The 17,663-nt window shown below is 48.1% G+C and overlaps 2 protein-coding genes across 6 annotated transcripts in view; both read right to left on the bottom strand.

The window, feature by feature from the left end:
* Positions 1-1,187, bottom strand: part of LOC118206354 (acyl-CoA dehydrogenase family member 10-like) — a 13,925-nt gene extending 12,738 nt beyond the window's left edge. The window contains exons 1-3 of one of the 2 annotated variants that reach the window (XM_035378965.1): positions 973-1,187; positions 312-503; positions 9-157 (exon numbers count right to left, since the gene is read on the bottom strand). In XM_035378965.1, the coding sequence (XP_035234856.1) occupies positions 9-157; positions 312-492 (330 nt within the window). In that variant the 5' untranslated portion in view covers positions 493-503; positions 973-1,187. The remainder of the gene's footprint in view (positions 1-8; positions 158-311; positions 504-972) is intronic. The other variant, XM_035378966.1, reaches the window with a different exon arrangement.
* Positions 1,188-5,547: 4,360 nt separating this feature from the next.
* On the bottom strand, positions 5,548-16,843 carry tmem116 (transmembrane protein 116). Of its 4 annotated transcripts, none has more exons than XM_035378969.1 (11): positions 16,519-16,843; positions 15,156-15,202; positions 14,987-15,050; positions 13,070-13,198; positions 8,497-8,601; positions 8,338-8,387; positions 7,640-7,723; positions 6,950-7,085; positions 6,503-6,647; positions 6,113-6,192; positions 5,548-5,784 (listed from the first exon to the last, which is right to left on the bottom strand). In XM_035378969.1, the coding sequence occupies exons 1-11, from the start codon at positions 16,579-16,581 to the stop codon at positions 5,617-5,619; spliced, it is 1,071 nt and encodes a 356-aa protein (XP_035234860.1). In that variant the 5' UTR covers positions 16,582-16,843; the 3' UTR covers positions 5,548-5,616. The 4 variants fall into 4 exon arrangements, with proteins under 4 accessions (XP_035234860.1, XP_035234861.1, XP_035234859.1 ...); XM_035378970.1 differs by lacking the exon at positions 16,519-16,843 and adding an exon at positions 15,332-15,736; XM_035378968.1 differs by lacking the exon at positions 16,519-16,843 and adding an exon at positions 15,546-15,736.
* Between the last annotated feature and the right edge of the window lie 820 nt (positions 16,844-17,663).

The raw sequence follows: 17,663 nt of genomic DNA, 5'->3' as shown, positions 1-17,663 counted from the left end.
CTACTCACTATTTGTGAGCACTCCTTGCCGAACGCGTCCACAAACTCTTCTGCGCCCAGCTCTCCGCGCATGAACTTCTTCCAGGCGTTTCCTTCGCCGCCCGCTCTGATGGCCTGGCCAATCGTGCACTTCGGAATACCGTTCTGCTCTTCCCATTCTAAAAGGTGTGTGGGGGGAAAAAATCAACAAAATTCAACAATAACAATGCAGCAGAGGAAAGATAAATTCGCAGGACCTGGCAATGGAGTGGATGCAGAAAAGAGGTAGCGCAGAGGTCCAAATTAATCCCAGGAGCGGGATGGCACCCTTACCAGTTGCCTTGTGGTAGGGAGACGGCAGCAGCACACCCCCCATGTCGAAAATGACGGCTTTGTAGCGCCTGGCCGCGGGTTCGGCGCTCAAGCCGCATCTCGGAACCAGTCGCCAGGGTGCTTGGTGCGCGCGCGACCCCAGAGAGCGCGAGAGGAACAAAAGCCGGGTAGCGAAGGCCATAGTGACGCACCCTAAGATATTAAATAAATTAAATAATTCAAGTTATCCCAGCGATGGCAAATATATAATCCTTGACACACATAGGAACGCCTGTAACAGTGCCAGACCAATACAACATGTTGAATAGGCTGCAAATGTAACGCTTGACTCAATGAATACGCAGAAACTAAACTAAACATGTCATTTATACACACACAGCGTGCACGTTTTTCATAATCAAGGGTACTTGACAAAACTGTGATATAATACACTGCAACGCTATAACTTAACAAACATCCAAAGAAACACTACACATATTTAAGAGCGTCGACCAGGATCGCATTGCGTTGTCAACACAAGTTTTCTTCAAGCCATTGTCCAACTGCATAAGTAGGCTCCAGTAAATCGCTGGACTTATGAATGTTCTGGAGAATTAAAAGTTAGCTGTCATTGCTAGTTAGTTTGGCTTGCCAGCCAGTGAGTCGGCTGCAGTCATTTTACCTCTGGTTAGCGTCTCTTCGGGACAGTATAGTCAGCTGTTAGCGTAACTTCTCTAGCTAGGTGTCCTACCCATGGTAAGATGGGATGGCATTACATCAAACGCTTTACTTCCAAATTTTAGGAATCTTACTCACTGAACTGTCACCTTCGCCCCACTTTTAAAGCAGAAAGTGCACTGATGCGACCCGAGCGACTCTGGTCATGTGATCAGAGACGACTTCATGCCTTTTTCACGTGGGAAACCTGCCTTCCGCTCCGTCTGTTTTGTGCTCATATCGATGGTTGTGGAATTTTTTTTTTTTTTTTTTGCGAAAACTGAGTGGATATGCACCTCTATTCATAAGCCGACGTTTTCATTTACATGCAAACATGTAACTATGCGAAATACATAGCTAATATAAAACCAAATTACGTAGTTCTGTTTCGTTCATAATTATATTTATGTAAGCTATATGTAACTTGTCATATTTTGGCTTATTTGTAATGTGGGGACAAAGAAGGAAAACATGCCAACTGGAAAAATTAACTGCTCACTTTCACGAAATTTTGCCTTTGACCTCAATTGCCCGTTCGATATTATTGTTCAATATTTACGGCAGTTAGCAACAGTGACCAGGAGAGGGCGGAGTAGCATCATAGGTTACTGTTCTCAAACATGGGCGTCACAGGCGCTTTTTGTGATGTCACAATCAATGTAAAAAAAAGCAACTTATTACGGCACTGTTGATTTTCTAGGTTTATTCGGGTTACAGCAATAATTTTGTTCAGTTATCTCGTTCCACTGACTGCTATCGCTTTCCACCATCACATCTTAACTGAACTAAATCGACAGAGTCTTAAATCGATCACATACTTATTGTTTAATAAACCCGTACAGGGAATGGGCCAAACACAGAGTGACCCAGAGCTACCACAGACACCGGGTGGCGAAAAGACCTGTGGCAAGAGAGAGGAGAGGAAGATGATAGAGAGGAGGAGGAGGAGGAGGAGGAGGGAGAGGGAAGGCCACACCTTCTTGCGACTGATGACCTTCCTGTACTGCTGTGTCCTCCCGGCAGACATTGAGCACGACCTCGGGGACGATGAGGAGCCTGACGCCACTGAGGCCAAGCGGAGCAGTGCTGGGGACTAACGGGCGAGGTGAACCTGAGCGCAGGGAGCACACTGAAGCCAGCCTGGGGGGATTCTGGCCCTGGTGAAGCCGACTAGCCCGTGTGGACGACCGTGCCAAAAAAAAAAGCCAGAGGCAGTGGAGTGCAGTCGTGGCGAAACAGGATCCAGTTCGTCGTGATGTCGGGAAAGGGAAACTTTGGATATCCGAGCTTCGGTGCAGCCGACACCCGTGTTCCACCCGAGGACGGATGGAGGGATGGTCTGAGAGCGAATAAAAAAAAAAACGAGGAGGAAAAAGGCGGAAAGGTCATCGCGTGTCCTGTGATGGCCGCGCGACTGCGCTGGCGTGAAGCGGCTCGAAGCTGAGCGGAGGTGAAAGGAGATGCTGACTCGCGGCTTTGCCGTAGCGGACACCGGGGGGGGGGGGGGGGGGGGGTTGGGGAGGGGTGCAATTATAAGGTAATGTGGGGGCCTACAGTGGAATCCAGGAGAAAATGAATCAGCTCACCTTAGACACTAATCCAACCTCGGCTTCTGGCTTCGGCATCAGCAACCCCTACACTGGGTCGTATGTCAGATGAGGGAACTTAGTGGATGAGACACAGAAGCGATGGAGCACGTTCCCTGTTGCCTGTGAGTCTGGGCGAGGTGCTGGCATGGGATACCAGGCTGAGCACTTTTTGCTCAAGGGTACAACGGCAGTGGCTAAGCTCCAGAGGCCAAGTCCCATAACCGCAGGCGTGATTTCTCTGATGTGTATAACGTCAGAAACGAACGCCTTGCAGGTTACCAGTGCACACGTAGCAGCATGGATGATAATAAGACTTCCTGCATAGCAGGAACAGTAGCCAGCGGGTGGCGCACTAGCATTACATCACTGTCATAAAGCTATGGCTTGTAATGGTCTTTCCGATAGACATTACAATAGAGTCATGAGACAGACCGCACTACCACCTCCCAACTCAATCAACCCGAGCTGCGCGGTGGAAGACCGATCGTGAACGACTGGAAAGTACACAGATGCTATTTTCATAACCTCGTGCAAAATGTTCCCCAAAATATGACTTCACCCCCCCCCCCCAGGAGAGTCCTCAAGTGAACGTTCTAATGCCGATGTAACAATCACTGCTGGTAATTGGGAGCGAAGCTCCAGAACACTTGGGTTATAATTGAAAAACAAACAAACAAAAAAAATTTCAAAAGAACCTAGTCTTCAAACTAAGAGACTAATTACTAATCACAAACTAATTTCATACGAGCACTGGCGACTGTGCTGTCACCCTGATGGGTGTTGCTGGGACATGTTTCTGAAGTGGCTCCATGACGCTTGGTGTGGCTAATCTGTGGCCAGACTCAGACTAAGCAGGATGTGACCTCGTTGACCCTCCGTCTCATCAGCAGTCAGGTGAGGCAATCGCGGTTCTCCCTTTCATCCTCTCCCCTGTTGCCGAGAGGAATGGAGGTGTAGTCGCTGAATGTTATCGCCTTTAGGATCGCTGGGTGAGATTCTGCAAACGCAGGCCCATTGTGCATGGAATTGGAAAATGAAAGTGTGTCACGTTCAAAGATAGAGATACAGTATTCTCACGCGTCTGTCAGCGTTTGATTTCATCAGCTGCGGCATACCAAATGCGAGAGATCGCAGCCGCGTCTCCAGTCGAGTTCATTGGCTCGAATGGAATCACCATTACGTTTGCCGTGAGATAAATGTGCGAGAGCGGGATTAAAAATGGAGATTATATTTAATGTAGTATTTAATGACCTACCCAAAAGCACAATACAACGTTCAAATGGAGCCCTAGCCTCGTATTCCAAGAACAATACGTGAAATTAATTTGTTGTTAATAAAAATATAGAATGCACTGGAAGGTCTAATTTAATATTTGGGAACTGGGCTCGAGTGTCAGAGGTTGCTGGTTCGACTCCCAGTTAGGGCCACTGCTGTTGTGTCCTTGAGCAAGGTACTCAACCAGAACTACTTCAGTGAATATCCAGCTGTATCACTGGATTGTATGTAAAAATTTTGTTCTGTGTAAACTGCTGTGGACAAGGACATCGGCTTCATGTCACAATGCACTTTCAAAACACTCATTATCAGTCAAAAAAGGACATTTCATTCTTAGAAAAGCAATGACAAAATTTTATTTTGGTGGTTTAAAAACGTCAATAAATGTGCCACCACTGTATCATATTTGTGAGATGGCTGCTGCTGCAAAAGATTCAATTCATTCATTGTCTCGTCAAATAAAGTAATTAAATTAAAAACAAAATGGCAAGTAACAACTTGAGAGTGCAGTTCATGCAGTCTCTACATAACAGTCAGATGGAAGGACAAACACAAACAATGTTAAATCAAGCACATCACTGTGACTGAACTAGGACAATAGCGGTCTGTCCACAGTCATATTCAGCACACATTTGGAAACACGAATCAAAGACATTCAGTTTATTTATGAATTTTTTTTTTTTTTTGTATGGCAACGATACAGGTCAGTTTTCTGAAAACGGGTCAAAGTGGCAGCTTGTGCTAAACTGGGTTAGCGACCACGGTCTGGGGGCAAACAAAAAAGCTTGCATCCCTTCCCAAATTGCTCTACCACAACGAGGCGGGACGACCCAGTTCCCTCCTCCGTCCTGCTGTGACCGAGGCCCAAATTTTAAAGGGTCACGGACTCTGAAAGCACGCACTCGAGCGCATAGCAGCGTGCGCGGGCGTACGCTAGTGGTAGCTAGCAAGGCAAAGTCTTGTGCTGCTCAGGCTAGCAAGGCTAGCAATGCTAGCGGTAGCCGGCAAGGCCTGCGCAATATTAGAAATAACGTGGGCTGTGGTTCCTCTTTTGTGTCAACACACAGGCGTGTTGACACATCTAAGGGATGTCCAGAAACAATCAGTAAAAAGTCCCTTGCAATCACAGAGGGGGAAAACTGAATCCCACTCTTCAAAAGAACCGTCTATTTAAAAAAAAATAAAAATAAAAATAAAAACTACGCAGGAATGGACCAGCTTCCTCTCCCCCCCCCCCCCCCCCCCCCATGTAACAAGACACTGTTCATATGCATCCTCGATTATAAACGTCTAAATAAAATAAAATAAAAAGTAATCATACAGCTTCTCGGTCTTACGATGACTATGAGACTAAAGCCCTCAGAGGCAGGCACCGCAATAACGAAGGTTTGGCACGGGTTGCCAGGTGCACTCTCATATCCTGTTTGCGCGGTGATTCTCTTTTTTTTTCCCTTTCTCTGTGATTCCCCCGCAGTCTGGCTCGGCTCCCGCCGGCGGTCGCCACGGTGATGTAGCAGTTTCCCTAGCGCCGCAGCCGGCGCCTAGGCGGTGCCGCCCCTTTAAGAAGAGGCTCCGCCCCTTTAAGAAGAGGCTCCGCCCTCTCAGACCTGTGGCAACCTAGCGAGTGGTCAGTCGCTCCCAGAGTCCTTTGGGAGGGGAAGGGGGGGGGGGGGGGGGGGGGGGATGCTGCGTGTTGCCGTGGCGTCGCCGTGGAGTTGGCGTGGCGTCGCCCTAGCGACCGCTCCCTAGGAGCGCAGGGTGGAGTAGGCGCTCTTCTGCGCGCGCAGCAGCGGCGTCTGCGTGTCGGCGTGCCGCACGTCGCCGCTGCTCGGCCGCCGGAGCCGCCGGAAGCGCCGCTGCGTCCAGCCGTACACCAGGCAGTTCAGCAGGCCCTGCGAGCCCGAGGTGAGCGCCTGGGGGAGGGGCAGGGCAGGGGCACAGCGGCCAATCAGAGACCCAGCAACACAGCGGCCACTCAGAGACCCAGCAACACAGCGGCCACTCAGAGACCAAGCAACACAGCGGCCAATCACATGCACACAAATACCACACACACACACACACACACACACACACACAAATACCACACGCACACCACTCACACACACACAAATACCACACGCACACCACACACACACACAAATACCACACGCACACCACATAGACAAATACCACGCGAATGCGCACGCACACGCACGCACAAGCACGCACGCACGCACGCACGCACACACACGCACGCACCTGTAATATGTAGAGCGCGTAGCCCAGGGCTCCTTGCACTGCGTCTCGGTCACTGAGGATGATGATGGCGAGGATGATGGCTGAGAGAAAGGGGAACGAGGCAGAGTCATTCTCAAGTGGCGGACAATCCAAAACAGGAAGTGTGGAAGCAGGGGCGGGAGGCCGAGCGTGCGGGAGAGCCTCTGGCCTTTCTGCTTCCTGTCACAGAAATCAGAAACATTCCCCGGCCACATGTGAGGAGAACTAAGGAAACACTCTCTACGGCAAGGCCCTTGAACTCCAGGGGGTGGGGGCATGGGGGTAAAGGGTTGAGGGTATGAGGGTGGGGTTAAGGGGTGGGGGTATGAGGGGCGGGGTTAGGGGGTACGGGGATGGGGCTAGGGGCAGTACCTGGGCCCCAGCAGAAGAAGAAGGCGGAGGGGTACAGCAGCATGCGCCTCTCCAGGAACCGCAGCACCTCCCACTGCCGCTCGCCCAGGAACCCGTTGGAGGTGGCACAGCGCTTGTACAGGGCCCGCGCCTTTCCCATGAGCACCTGGGAACGGAGCACACGCACGCCGCACACCGAGAGGTTAGCCACGCCCAGTGCCGGGAACACCCAGGGGCTTTTTTAAAAAAAAGGCCAATGTTTAGTTCTTCATTTACAGCAACACTTAGCGGAGTGATTTACACAGCTTCCAAACTGATTTATTATGCTATCACACGGCTGGGTAGTCATAAAAATCAACGAAGCTTCCGAAACTTTGCTCACGGGTACAACGGCTGTGCCTCAGCTGGGACCTGAACCCGCAGCCCCAGAGCCCGCAAGCCCGGCTCCCTGACCGCCGCGGCACTCACCACGATGCCCAGGAAGGTGAGGAGGAACGCGGAGAGGAAGATGGCGGTGCCGTAGACGTAGATGCCGTAGCAGGCGCCACTGACCGTCCGGTTGCCAGGGGAGGGGTACAGCGGGCCGGTGTGCATCAGGAGACACCTGCGCAGGCGGGACGGCCGGGGGAGAAAAGGACCAATCAGAACACACCGCTCAAACAGATCAGAAAACCCCGCGTGGTGATTCGTCCGAACGCTTCACGCACGTAGTCCCGCCCACTCTCAGTGAGTTAAAAAGACATGTCACTGGAGGCGGGGCGGAGGGGCGGGGGGGTTGGGATGTTCCTCCCCCAAATTTTCATACAGACAGTTCGTGCTGCAGCAGAGGAAATCCCCAATCATTTCTCGGCCGCAGTAATGGCTGATTTGCATGGGGTTCACTTGGGTCCTGGGAGTTTAAAATTAAATGACTGTCGATTTGAAACGCATTCCCAAAGACCACGGAGAGCGTCAGTCCCCTAGCATGTAGAAGGCGGAGCGTATGGGCCTTGGCGAGGCATGACAGGGTCCGCATTGTCCTGCAGGATTCGGTGCGGCACATTTGATGGTACAGTGACAGCTGTGTTGCTGTGTGGAGTGCTTTAACGGCACGCAGCGGCCTGTGTTCACACGGGACCGACAGAAACAGACACAGAGGGACGTCGGGGACGGACGTACTTGTAGGGCCGGCTGAAATTGGTGTAGCAGTGCTCCAAGTTCACCACGGCAAACACCGGCACCATCAGCATCACTGGTAGCAGACTGTGGGGGAAGGGGGGGGGGTCACAGAGGTCACATGGAAGACAGAGGTCACAAAGGTCAGACAGAACGGGAAATGAGTGCACCGAGATTCTCATTAAGGAGCAACGCCGAACAGACAGGGCTCAGATACCGTGTCTGAAACACTTTAACCCTTTAGACACCAGTAAAATTCCTGCAGATTACTGACATTAAAAAAAGAAACATTCTTTTGAAGTATTCAGAACAACATTTCCTATGATTCTATATTTTGTTAACATGTTTCACTGAAAATTCTCAGGCATTTTTTGCGGTAGAATTTTACAATTATATCAGCATTACTTTTTAAACATATATAATATTTAAAATTATTAATCCAGGTCCAAAGCAGAGAGATCATATATTCAAGTCTTTGTTATCATTTGGTCAATCAGCTCTGCCATTAACAACTTGTTCTTTCATACATTCATTTGTTTGATGCTTTACAAAATGCCATTGATATTCAAGCTATATTGTGACACAAAACCTAAATAAACACAGTAGTTTGTCGTATAATAATTTGGCTTGTGTGGAAGGAGTGTGGGCATCACAGCACGTGAATCAACACAAGGGTTGCCATGGACGACCATGATGCTCACCATGACAGGACGGCTACGACGCTTCTGAACGAACTCGCCCTCCTGGGAATCTGAAACCGACCAGGATTCGACCGTGTTAACCAGCAGAAGTGAACCATGTTAGGCAGCAGGATTTAAAGAGGAGTATGCTACAGTGTTTTAATAAAAACAGAGGCCTACCTGAGTGTTGTAGCCACCCTGATGACCGTGGTACTTCTCCTTCAGGCCCGTGTAGAGAACCCAGATGTAGTTCAGCGTGTAGAAGAACGAGGACAAGTAGAATATCTGGGGGGGGGGAGAGATAAAGGTAGGTGAGCTGTGAGCAAAGACAGTGGACTGAACAAGATGATCAACTCAGCTCATCAACGGGAGCGTACCAGCGCGGGGAGACTTTCACACAAGAATGGAGAGACACAGCTGCCATGCTGCAGCAAACAGGACTTTCAACAGTGCACTGTGGGAAGACTTAATTCTGCTGGTCCGTCTTTTGTGTTCGCACACCTATACCAACACCTAGCAGCAGGTATCTCAAACCTCCTCTAACCTTCCAGCGATTAGAGACGTTTTTTTTGCTGCCGATCGACACTCACAGCTCACCTCTAATCGGCACATCTAATATCCTGACTGACAGGTGTCACTAAAGATCCTGAGTGACAGGTGTCTCTGAGTGCTGAGGTTGGGTTGAAGTCAGTACACAAGGGTGCTCTCCTAACTGAGAGGTAAACACGTCCACATATGTTTTTGGCAAGAATTACAGGCACCAGGAAAATTGCCATTAGCACACGTGTTTCGAACCAGTATGAACTGCCAAGCTGACAAACATTTCCCACAACGTTGTGGAAGTGTTTAGAGTGTACACAACGTAGACTGACTTGACACAGGCAACCTGAAAAGCACACATGCCACACGAACTCCCCGTCCCTCTCCGAACCTCCCCCTCACTATCCATCTTCCGCCGCGGCCTGAAGACTCATCTCTTCAGACTATACCTAGAATAACCACCACCATGCTGTATATTAAAAAAAAAAAAAAAAAAAAAAAAAACCCTTTTTCCTGTCACTTGTTACATGTTGCCCCATCCCTGCACGTCTTGGTAAATTGTATTTGTCCTAATACTGTAGCTTATTCTTCTGCCTAGTTTGGCTTTGCAGATGTTAGACCAGGATAGTGTTCATTGTTCTCGGCTAGAAATAGCTGTACAAAATAAGTAATTGTACCTTACTGAACCTATGTTTAGCAGTTGTCTACGATCATGAAAATGCACTTTTTGTACGTCGCTTTGGATAAAAGCGTCTGCCAAATGAATGTAATGTAATGTAATGTAATGAGCCGTCAGCACAAATGTCCAGGCTATCGTAACTCCTTTGTTGCGACGTGAAATGGCACCAACACAGTGGCGCCTGAAAGCCACAGCTTGAGCAAACGTGTGTGTGTCTATTTCTGCAGGGACTGGAGGGTGTGGACGGCTAAAACCCTGAGTCATTCCAAAATGGCGTTTGCTGGTAAAATACCAGCAAGCAGTGGAGCGTGGCAGTGCACTAGCATATAAAGAAAACACGACTTTTAACCTACATTACAGGCATTTAAGAGATGCTCTAATCCAGCGTGACTTACACTACTTTTTTATTTATTTATTTATTTTTTTAGATAACATTTACATTGTATCCATTTACACAGCTGGATGTACTGAAGCAATGCAGGTTAAGTTCCTTGCTCAAGGGTAATCGAACTTGTGACCTTTCGGGTTACGAACGCCGTACCCATTACACTACACTGCCACACCACGGGCTAACCTAAAGGCTGCAGGTTTGACTCCCAGGCAAGACACTACCATTGAGGTGCCGAACCTGAGCTTGTTCCGCGTACACCCCGCTGTATAAAGGGTTATTGTGTAAAAACGTTATTCTGGGCTGAGAGTGGCCACTGAAAGCCAGTACTGGGCTCTTCTCCCCGCAGGTCTTTCACTGAATCGCGGCCGCAAACGGGAACGCAAACGAACGCAGGTTTTCGTGACTCGGGGGAAGGGAAGTCGGCCTCGAAGGTTTGGTGCCAGGCCTCGCCCTTTTCCTCTGGAGCCACCAGCCCTCCAAGGTGGATTTTCTGGAACAGGACATCCTGCCCCCGAGGCCAGCCATCCAGACCAGCAGGGGGCGCTGTAGGGGAAACCGCACAGGCCCTGGGGGGGACCTGTGACCTCCTGCCAGACCAGGCATGGACAGCCTCCTCTAACCGTTTTGCGAGATGACGACATCCCCCCACCCCCCACCCCCCTCCACCAGTGTATTTTTTGGCTTTATTCAGAGGGTGTCTCCCTTTCTTTCCAGTTCTTCCGGAGTGTTCTTCAGCATCGCTGCCACACTCTGCGCGACTTTTTTCAGGGTTCCCTCTCCATTGTTCTGGTCACGCCTGGAGGCCGAGACCTCAGCCGACAGACGGCCGCGGGCCAGCCGGAAAATTACGAAACGTTCCGCAATCTAATCCATGAATTCCATATCGCTGATAATTCGGTGTGTGGCAGGCGGCTGGTGAAACAGCAATGCCTTATATTTCTGTACTTCTGCATGACCTGCAGTACACTTTCACATTCTGCCACTTCTGACGAAATGTGCTTTTCTGCGTCCGTCTTCTGTGACCATGAACGCTCTGTACAACTTGAACCAAAGCACTATGTCCAGGTCTCAAAAGCCGGGCTGCAGGTGATCATTCCTCACCTTTGCTAAAAAAAAAAACAGCAGGTTACACACAACTCCGAATAAAGGTTTGGAGAACTGCACCACACACACGCGCACATGCAGACGCACACGCACACACACCACACACACACACGCGCACACACGCGCGTCACTCTCGGTTTCTGCGTGGGTTCAGGCGCTGGCTGTGGGACGTTTCTCGTTGCTCACGCTCCGGTGGGTTCAGATTTGAGTGCGCACGCAGACGCTGCTTTCGGTCCATCGGCCCCGGCGAAACCAGAAAGCCACTCGAGCGCACACGAGGTGAGCGAGGGCAAACGGGAGCACAGGTTACAGGAGAGGCCACGACGGGTAGCGCTCTCGGATCTATCGCACGCCTGAGAGAAGACTGCAGCGGCAGGCGAGGACTCGACCGGACATGCCGCATACCAGCAGCGTATCACAGCAGCTCACCTGGAAACCTGGGCTTCTACCCTACAGGTTGCAGGTTCCACTCCCAGGTGACTATACCCCCCAAAGGGAATACTTAAAAAACTTCACTGAGAGGGCTTGGAAGGAAACACGGCATCACTGAAAATACAGTCTCTGTGATTTTTGTCCCTCGCAGGCACCGGTACAGCACAGGGACCTCCAGCAGGGCTGCCTCGGAGTTGCAGGGCCACATGTTTCCTGTGAGACACGCGGGTGCGCTGGCCAAACAGGTGAGACTGGAATCACCGGCATTCCCCCTGTGGACGTGTCAGTCATCACCATGACGACGCATGTCCTTCTTGGCTGACTTCAGAAGGAGCATGTGCTCGGTGATGTCAGCACTAATAAACACACCACTAATAAACACGCCCGTTCTACGAAAACACCACATGATGAGTACGGACCGCAGTTTAGCAGATGCTCTTATCCATGCTGATTTGCGTAGTTTATATCTCCAAAATGTTTCCTCCCCCCCATTATCCCCTCGTTCGCATGTCCCGCAGTACAGTGGGTGACTGCTACCAATTTGGCTTCAAGCTGAAGAGCTGCTGTCCAAAATCCACTCTCTCCCTACTCATCATTGGGGGGGATGGGGGGGCGGGGGAGTCAACCTCATGAGCCCCCATGTGCCCTAATCAGGTAGTAACATCAGGGAGATAGAAATCTTCTGATCAAGTCAAAAAATCAGTCTGCTAGTATTTTTGCGTTACATTTCAGAAAGTTTACAAACTTAACAAGGCAGCCAAAAGACAGATACGTTCACAGACAGCAACGTCCGGCAGCTTTGTTTAGAAACCTTCAGACAGACAGACACAGTACCATAGCAACACAGAGATTACAGTCAGTCAGACACACACAAAGAGAGAACCATGGCTACACAGAGATTACAGTCAGACACAGAGAGAGAAAGAGAGAAAGAGAGAGAGAGAGAGAGAGAGAGAGAAAGAGAGAGAAAGAGAGAGAGAGAGAGAGCACTATGGCCGTTCGGAGATTGAAGTCACATTAAACCAGAAATTTTTACCCCGAGGCCGAATTGCACCGGCTCACTAAATCTGCTGAATAACTCGTCATCGAAAGCAGATGTGACTGCGCTGTGAAGCGTGATCCAGGCAGCGCTGAATTCTGGGCTGGACCCGGGACGCTTTCCAAACCGACCTAGACAGAAAGCCTCGAGAACGTGAGGCACAGCCTCTCCCAAAATTACAGGAAAGGCTCTGCACAGCAACACGTCCTATTTAGGCAACTATGCAACATCATTCCACTCTTGATGCAAAGAGCTAATCTAAAGGGGCAGATTGTAGGACTTCAAGCCCTAAACTCACACACCTGATCACGCACCTGACATTTTACCTGAGACTAAAGGATATGATCCCACCTACAGTCATGAGAAAGGTTCACTGATCTGGCTGTGTGTGTCGATGGGCCCACCTGCACAGGTAAGAGGGGACTCACCTGTTGGACGGTGTGCGGACAGTACTGAACATGTTGTGGAGCCCACCTGCACAGGTAAGAGGGGACTCACCTGTTGGACGGTGTGCGGACAGTACTGTACATGTTGTGGAGCCCACCTGCACAGGTAAGAGGGGACTCACCTGTTGGATGGTGTTCAGGTTGTAGCAGGTGGCATGTCCCTCACAGACATGGGAGAAGAGCACTGCTCCGACCAGCCAGCTGAAGCTGAGCAGCAGGTCCGTCACACTCAGCAGGAACAGGGGCTGCACCTGAGGAACAGAAGGTTCCGGAACGATCAGCCAGACCATGCAGACCAAAGTAATCTTACACCAACACCAACACCACCAACAACACCAACACCAACACCATCACCGACAACAACACCAACACAGACAACACCAACACCAACACCACCAACAACACCAACATCAACACCAACACCAACACCACCAACAACACCAACACCAACACCAACACCACCAACAACACCAACACCACCAACAACACCGACAACAACACCAACACAGACAACACCAACACCACCAACACCAACAACTCCAACAACAACACCACCAACTCCAACACCAATGACAACAACACCAACACCAACAACAACACCACCACCAACAACAGCACCAACTCCAACACCAATGACAACAACACCAACACCAACAACAACACCACCACCAACAACAGCACCAACTCCAACACCAATGACAACAACACCAACACCAACAACAACACCACCACCAACAACAGCACCAACTCCAACACCAATGACAATGACACCAATACCAACACCACAACACCAACCAACGCTTTGCATACACTTCATATACAGCTTTTTCTTGGTTACATACACCACTGTGTGTGTATCAGAGACGTGACTCATTCAGAAAAAGTCACCATAAGGAAAGCCAAAGGAAAGTGTGTGTTTTACCATATGTGGACAATAACACTGTTGTGCCATAGTCTCTGAATCCAGGAAAGTAACACTCCCTCATCCTGTAGGGTGTCGAATATCCTAATATTTATTTCCTTAAAATATTACAGTAATTGGTTGACATAGGTCGTTGTTTTTAAAAAATTTTTTTTTTTTTTTTTTACACACACAGTATCTGTAGTAAAACACAGACAGATCCGTGGGAATCAAAAGGAAGTGTTCAAATGTTGCCTGCGCGACATTTTACATTCCTTCCAACACAAACTCAGAACGCGATGTCATTGGATAGATCACGCTCTTTCAGCAAACGCCCTCACCTGGAGCTACTTATGTACCGTATGGGACAAAGACGAGAGCGCTGATTACCATGAGGACAGAGCCAGACGTGGCCAGCAACATCCCCAGACCAGCCGGTGTGTGTGGAGTTGCACACTTATGATCGACAGAGACTTTAGCGCACCGCTACTCAGCTGCAGGCCCTGCCGGCCACAGTGTTAATTCAACTCTAACAGTGTTAATTCAACTCTAACACTGCTAATTCAACTCTAACAGTGTTCATTCAACTCTAACACTGCTAATTCATCTCTAACAGCGTTCACTCAACCCTAACACTGTTCATTCAACTCTAACAGTGTTAATTCAACTCTAACGGTGTTCATTCAGTTTTAATATCAAAACAGATAACATTTGTATCCCACTCTTGAATGTGGGACCAAATGTTATCTGTTAAGAGTTGAATTAACACTGTCAGAGCTGAATTAACACTGCACATTTTTACTGTGTATTCACTAATGAACTTACTTCATGAACAAAGGTGGTAAAATAATTAGTCAAATCTGGTGGTGTAGTGCATAGTAGGAGTGAATACACAGTAAAATGTCCAATGTTAATTCAGCGCTGACAGTGTTAATTGTCATCTCCAAAAGAAAATGATTACGGAGAATTAAAATAATGTGTGTAAAAAAAAGAAGAAGTGCATTCAATAGCTCGCAGGTGACAGGTGAGTTTGAGCCTGTATTTTTCTGTCAGTAACACAGGTAGAGATTCTCACTCCTACTGCTGTAATTCTGACAAAGCAAAACACGGCAGGACAAACCACCTTTCTTTCACATACCTCAGGTGTCCTTATCAGGTTCTGGATGGCTGCATAGACAATTATGGAGCCTGAACCCAGAATACTGTAAATCAACAAATGGGTGTTAAATCAATGTTTTAAAAAATATATATATTATTCAACACAAAAACAACAACAACAAAAATAATAATTATTATTATCATTATACCTTAGGACTGCCATAATTAGCTGTATCCATCGTACTTGAGTATATACCTTTTGACAAGAGGAGAAAAAATGTTTTCAGGCATACTTTCATCAGAATGTCAACACCCAAACATTATTAAGTCATTTAAACCTGCACTTAAACCTGCATATCAACAAAGACTGGCGTAGGCTACTCACCAGTCACATGAGAACGATCCGTCTGTTGTTGTGATTTGCAAGGAAAACTTAAAAAACTTTATATTTTATATTTCACCGAATCGATTCGACACTTGTGGGAACTGCTAGACTATCGTTAGCGTTATCACGCACATGCATCCACACTTGCAATGATACGAACCAACTAATCAAATCAGACAACAAGCAGCGAAAGTCAACGGTCATCATCACTCACGTACTTCATCACATCATCGCTAGCTCCCCAGCGGTGGAACGAACTCCCTGTCCCTCTTTGAACCTTTCCCTCACTGCCCATTCTCCGCCGTGGCCTCAAGACTCAGCCTTTTCAGACTATACCCGGACTAACTACCAAAGATCAGTTCAGATCAATGATCAGATCAAGTTGCATCCTGTCTCGTTGCGAATCATTGATCTGAACTTGTCTTAAGACCCCGCTAGCCCCTCCCTCCCGTCGCCACTGATTATGAACACGTGTCTTCATCATAGGTGAATAAATAAAAAAATTTTAAAAAGTAAAGGAGGAAATACAGCTATGAAGAAAACGTATTCCATTCTAAATAAATACGCTTTTCTAAATATATACAGTTTGTCTTTGACAGGCCAACTGACTAAACAGAAAATGACTGTTGTGCACTTCGGGCCACGAATAAAAACCAGGAGGAAAACAACGAATTCCAAAGATGCGCTATATGATGCTAAGATCTAAACTTTTTTTTTAGTTACGTTAAGTTTTATAAATTCATTTATTTATTCTTGCATTTATTGCTTCACCAAAAGCTGGAAAAATAAACGTGGAAATCGAGGAATATGAAAATTAAAATCCGATATTTTTAAAAATATAAACTAATGTCTCCGTACACTGGCCGTGCGAGCCTTTGTCTCGCATTTGAATGCACGCGCTGATGACTCGATTAGACCATATGCTGGATGACTGAATGCATATATGTATATATATGAGAAAAATTCGTTTAAAGCCAGTCTAAAACTGGGATGACTGGATAAAGAAGCTCAATGTATTTAAAATAACTTATAAATAATTCACATTATATAACATTACATAACAGGAGTGCTTATCCAGAGTCCACACGCATTTAACGTATTTAACATTAATTCAGACGTGAAATTACAATATAATTTCATTTAGGCTAAACTTATGAATATTAATTAATATTAATTGTTATACTCACACTTGTCCAATCTTCAGCCGCCGTAGTGTTTTGTTCAGGATTGTTTGAAAACAATGATAGCATCGCTGAGGTCAAGATGCAGCGCGACTTATATTTTTAAATACGAATGCTATTGCAACGTCGGACTTGGTGCATGAAGCGGACATACAAAATTCACAGAACGGTTTCGTGATTTATTCTTTCTCCCAGGAACTTGTATGGTAAAAAAAAAAACCAACTGAATTAAGTTAACTTGCAATAGACGATCCCCGAGCAAGCGCTTGAACACGCAGGCGATCTCAGGCTCTCCCTCGCGCGGTTACAGTTCAGATACAGTAGTGCTTCGGTCGTGAGTCACTCTTCAGAAATTAAGTGCTGGAGAAGCGCGGTTGCTCCGCCCATCCGACATCGGGAGGTGGAAACCCCGGGGGATTTCTGCCAAGGATTGTATACGCGCAAAGATATAGCCCAGTTGAAGCGCTATCGGTGAGTCGAAATGTAGGCCTACTCCAGTTTAATGCTCTAACGCGCATATTACATTGCATTACAGGCATTTAACAGACGTTCTTATCCAGAGCGTCTTGCACAGCATCCTACATTGCTTTTACATTGCATCCATTTATAGAGCTGGATATATACTGAAGCAATGCAGGTCAAGTACCTTGCCCAAGGGTACAACGGCAGTTTCCGGGCATATGTAATTATATATGCACTGCCCGCAATAGTGTTTGGGACAAAGACATTTTTTATTTTATTTTTGCTTTGGCTCTGTGCTCCACAATTTTAGATTTGTAATCAAACGATTGTGTGATGTTCCCAGGCACGGGGGCATTGCTGCAGGAGGTGTCAGTGATAAGTGACAGTATTTCCCTCCCCCCGAAAAACGCGAGTGTGGGGGGGTAAGCGTGCTTTTAACACTGCGCAGCATTGTGTACAGGCTCTGACGCATGTGTAGGGCACCCCTCCCCCTTTCTCACACAGCCAATCAGAGAGCTCCGTGCCACCCCTCTCCAGCACGCCCAGCAGCCCCATTATTTTTTGAAATGCCCCATAATGCCCTGGGGCAAAGGAGAAAAGGCCGCCTGTTCAAGCCGTCCTGCTGAGCGCCCCCCCCCCCCCCACCCCGATACCGTACCCCAACATGACCCCCGTAACCGCCACCGCTT

Source organism: Anguilla anguilla, chromosome 10, assembly GCF_013347855.1.
Source record: "Anguilla anguilla isolate fAngAng1 chromosome 10, fAngAng1.pri, whole genome shotgun sequence".
NCBI lineage: Eukaryota > Metazoa > Chordata > Actinopteri > Anguilliformes > Anguillidae > Anguilla > Anguilla anguilla.
Note: the sequence above shows the minus strand (reverse complement) of the source record. Positions and strands in the feature narration are given on the sequence as shown.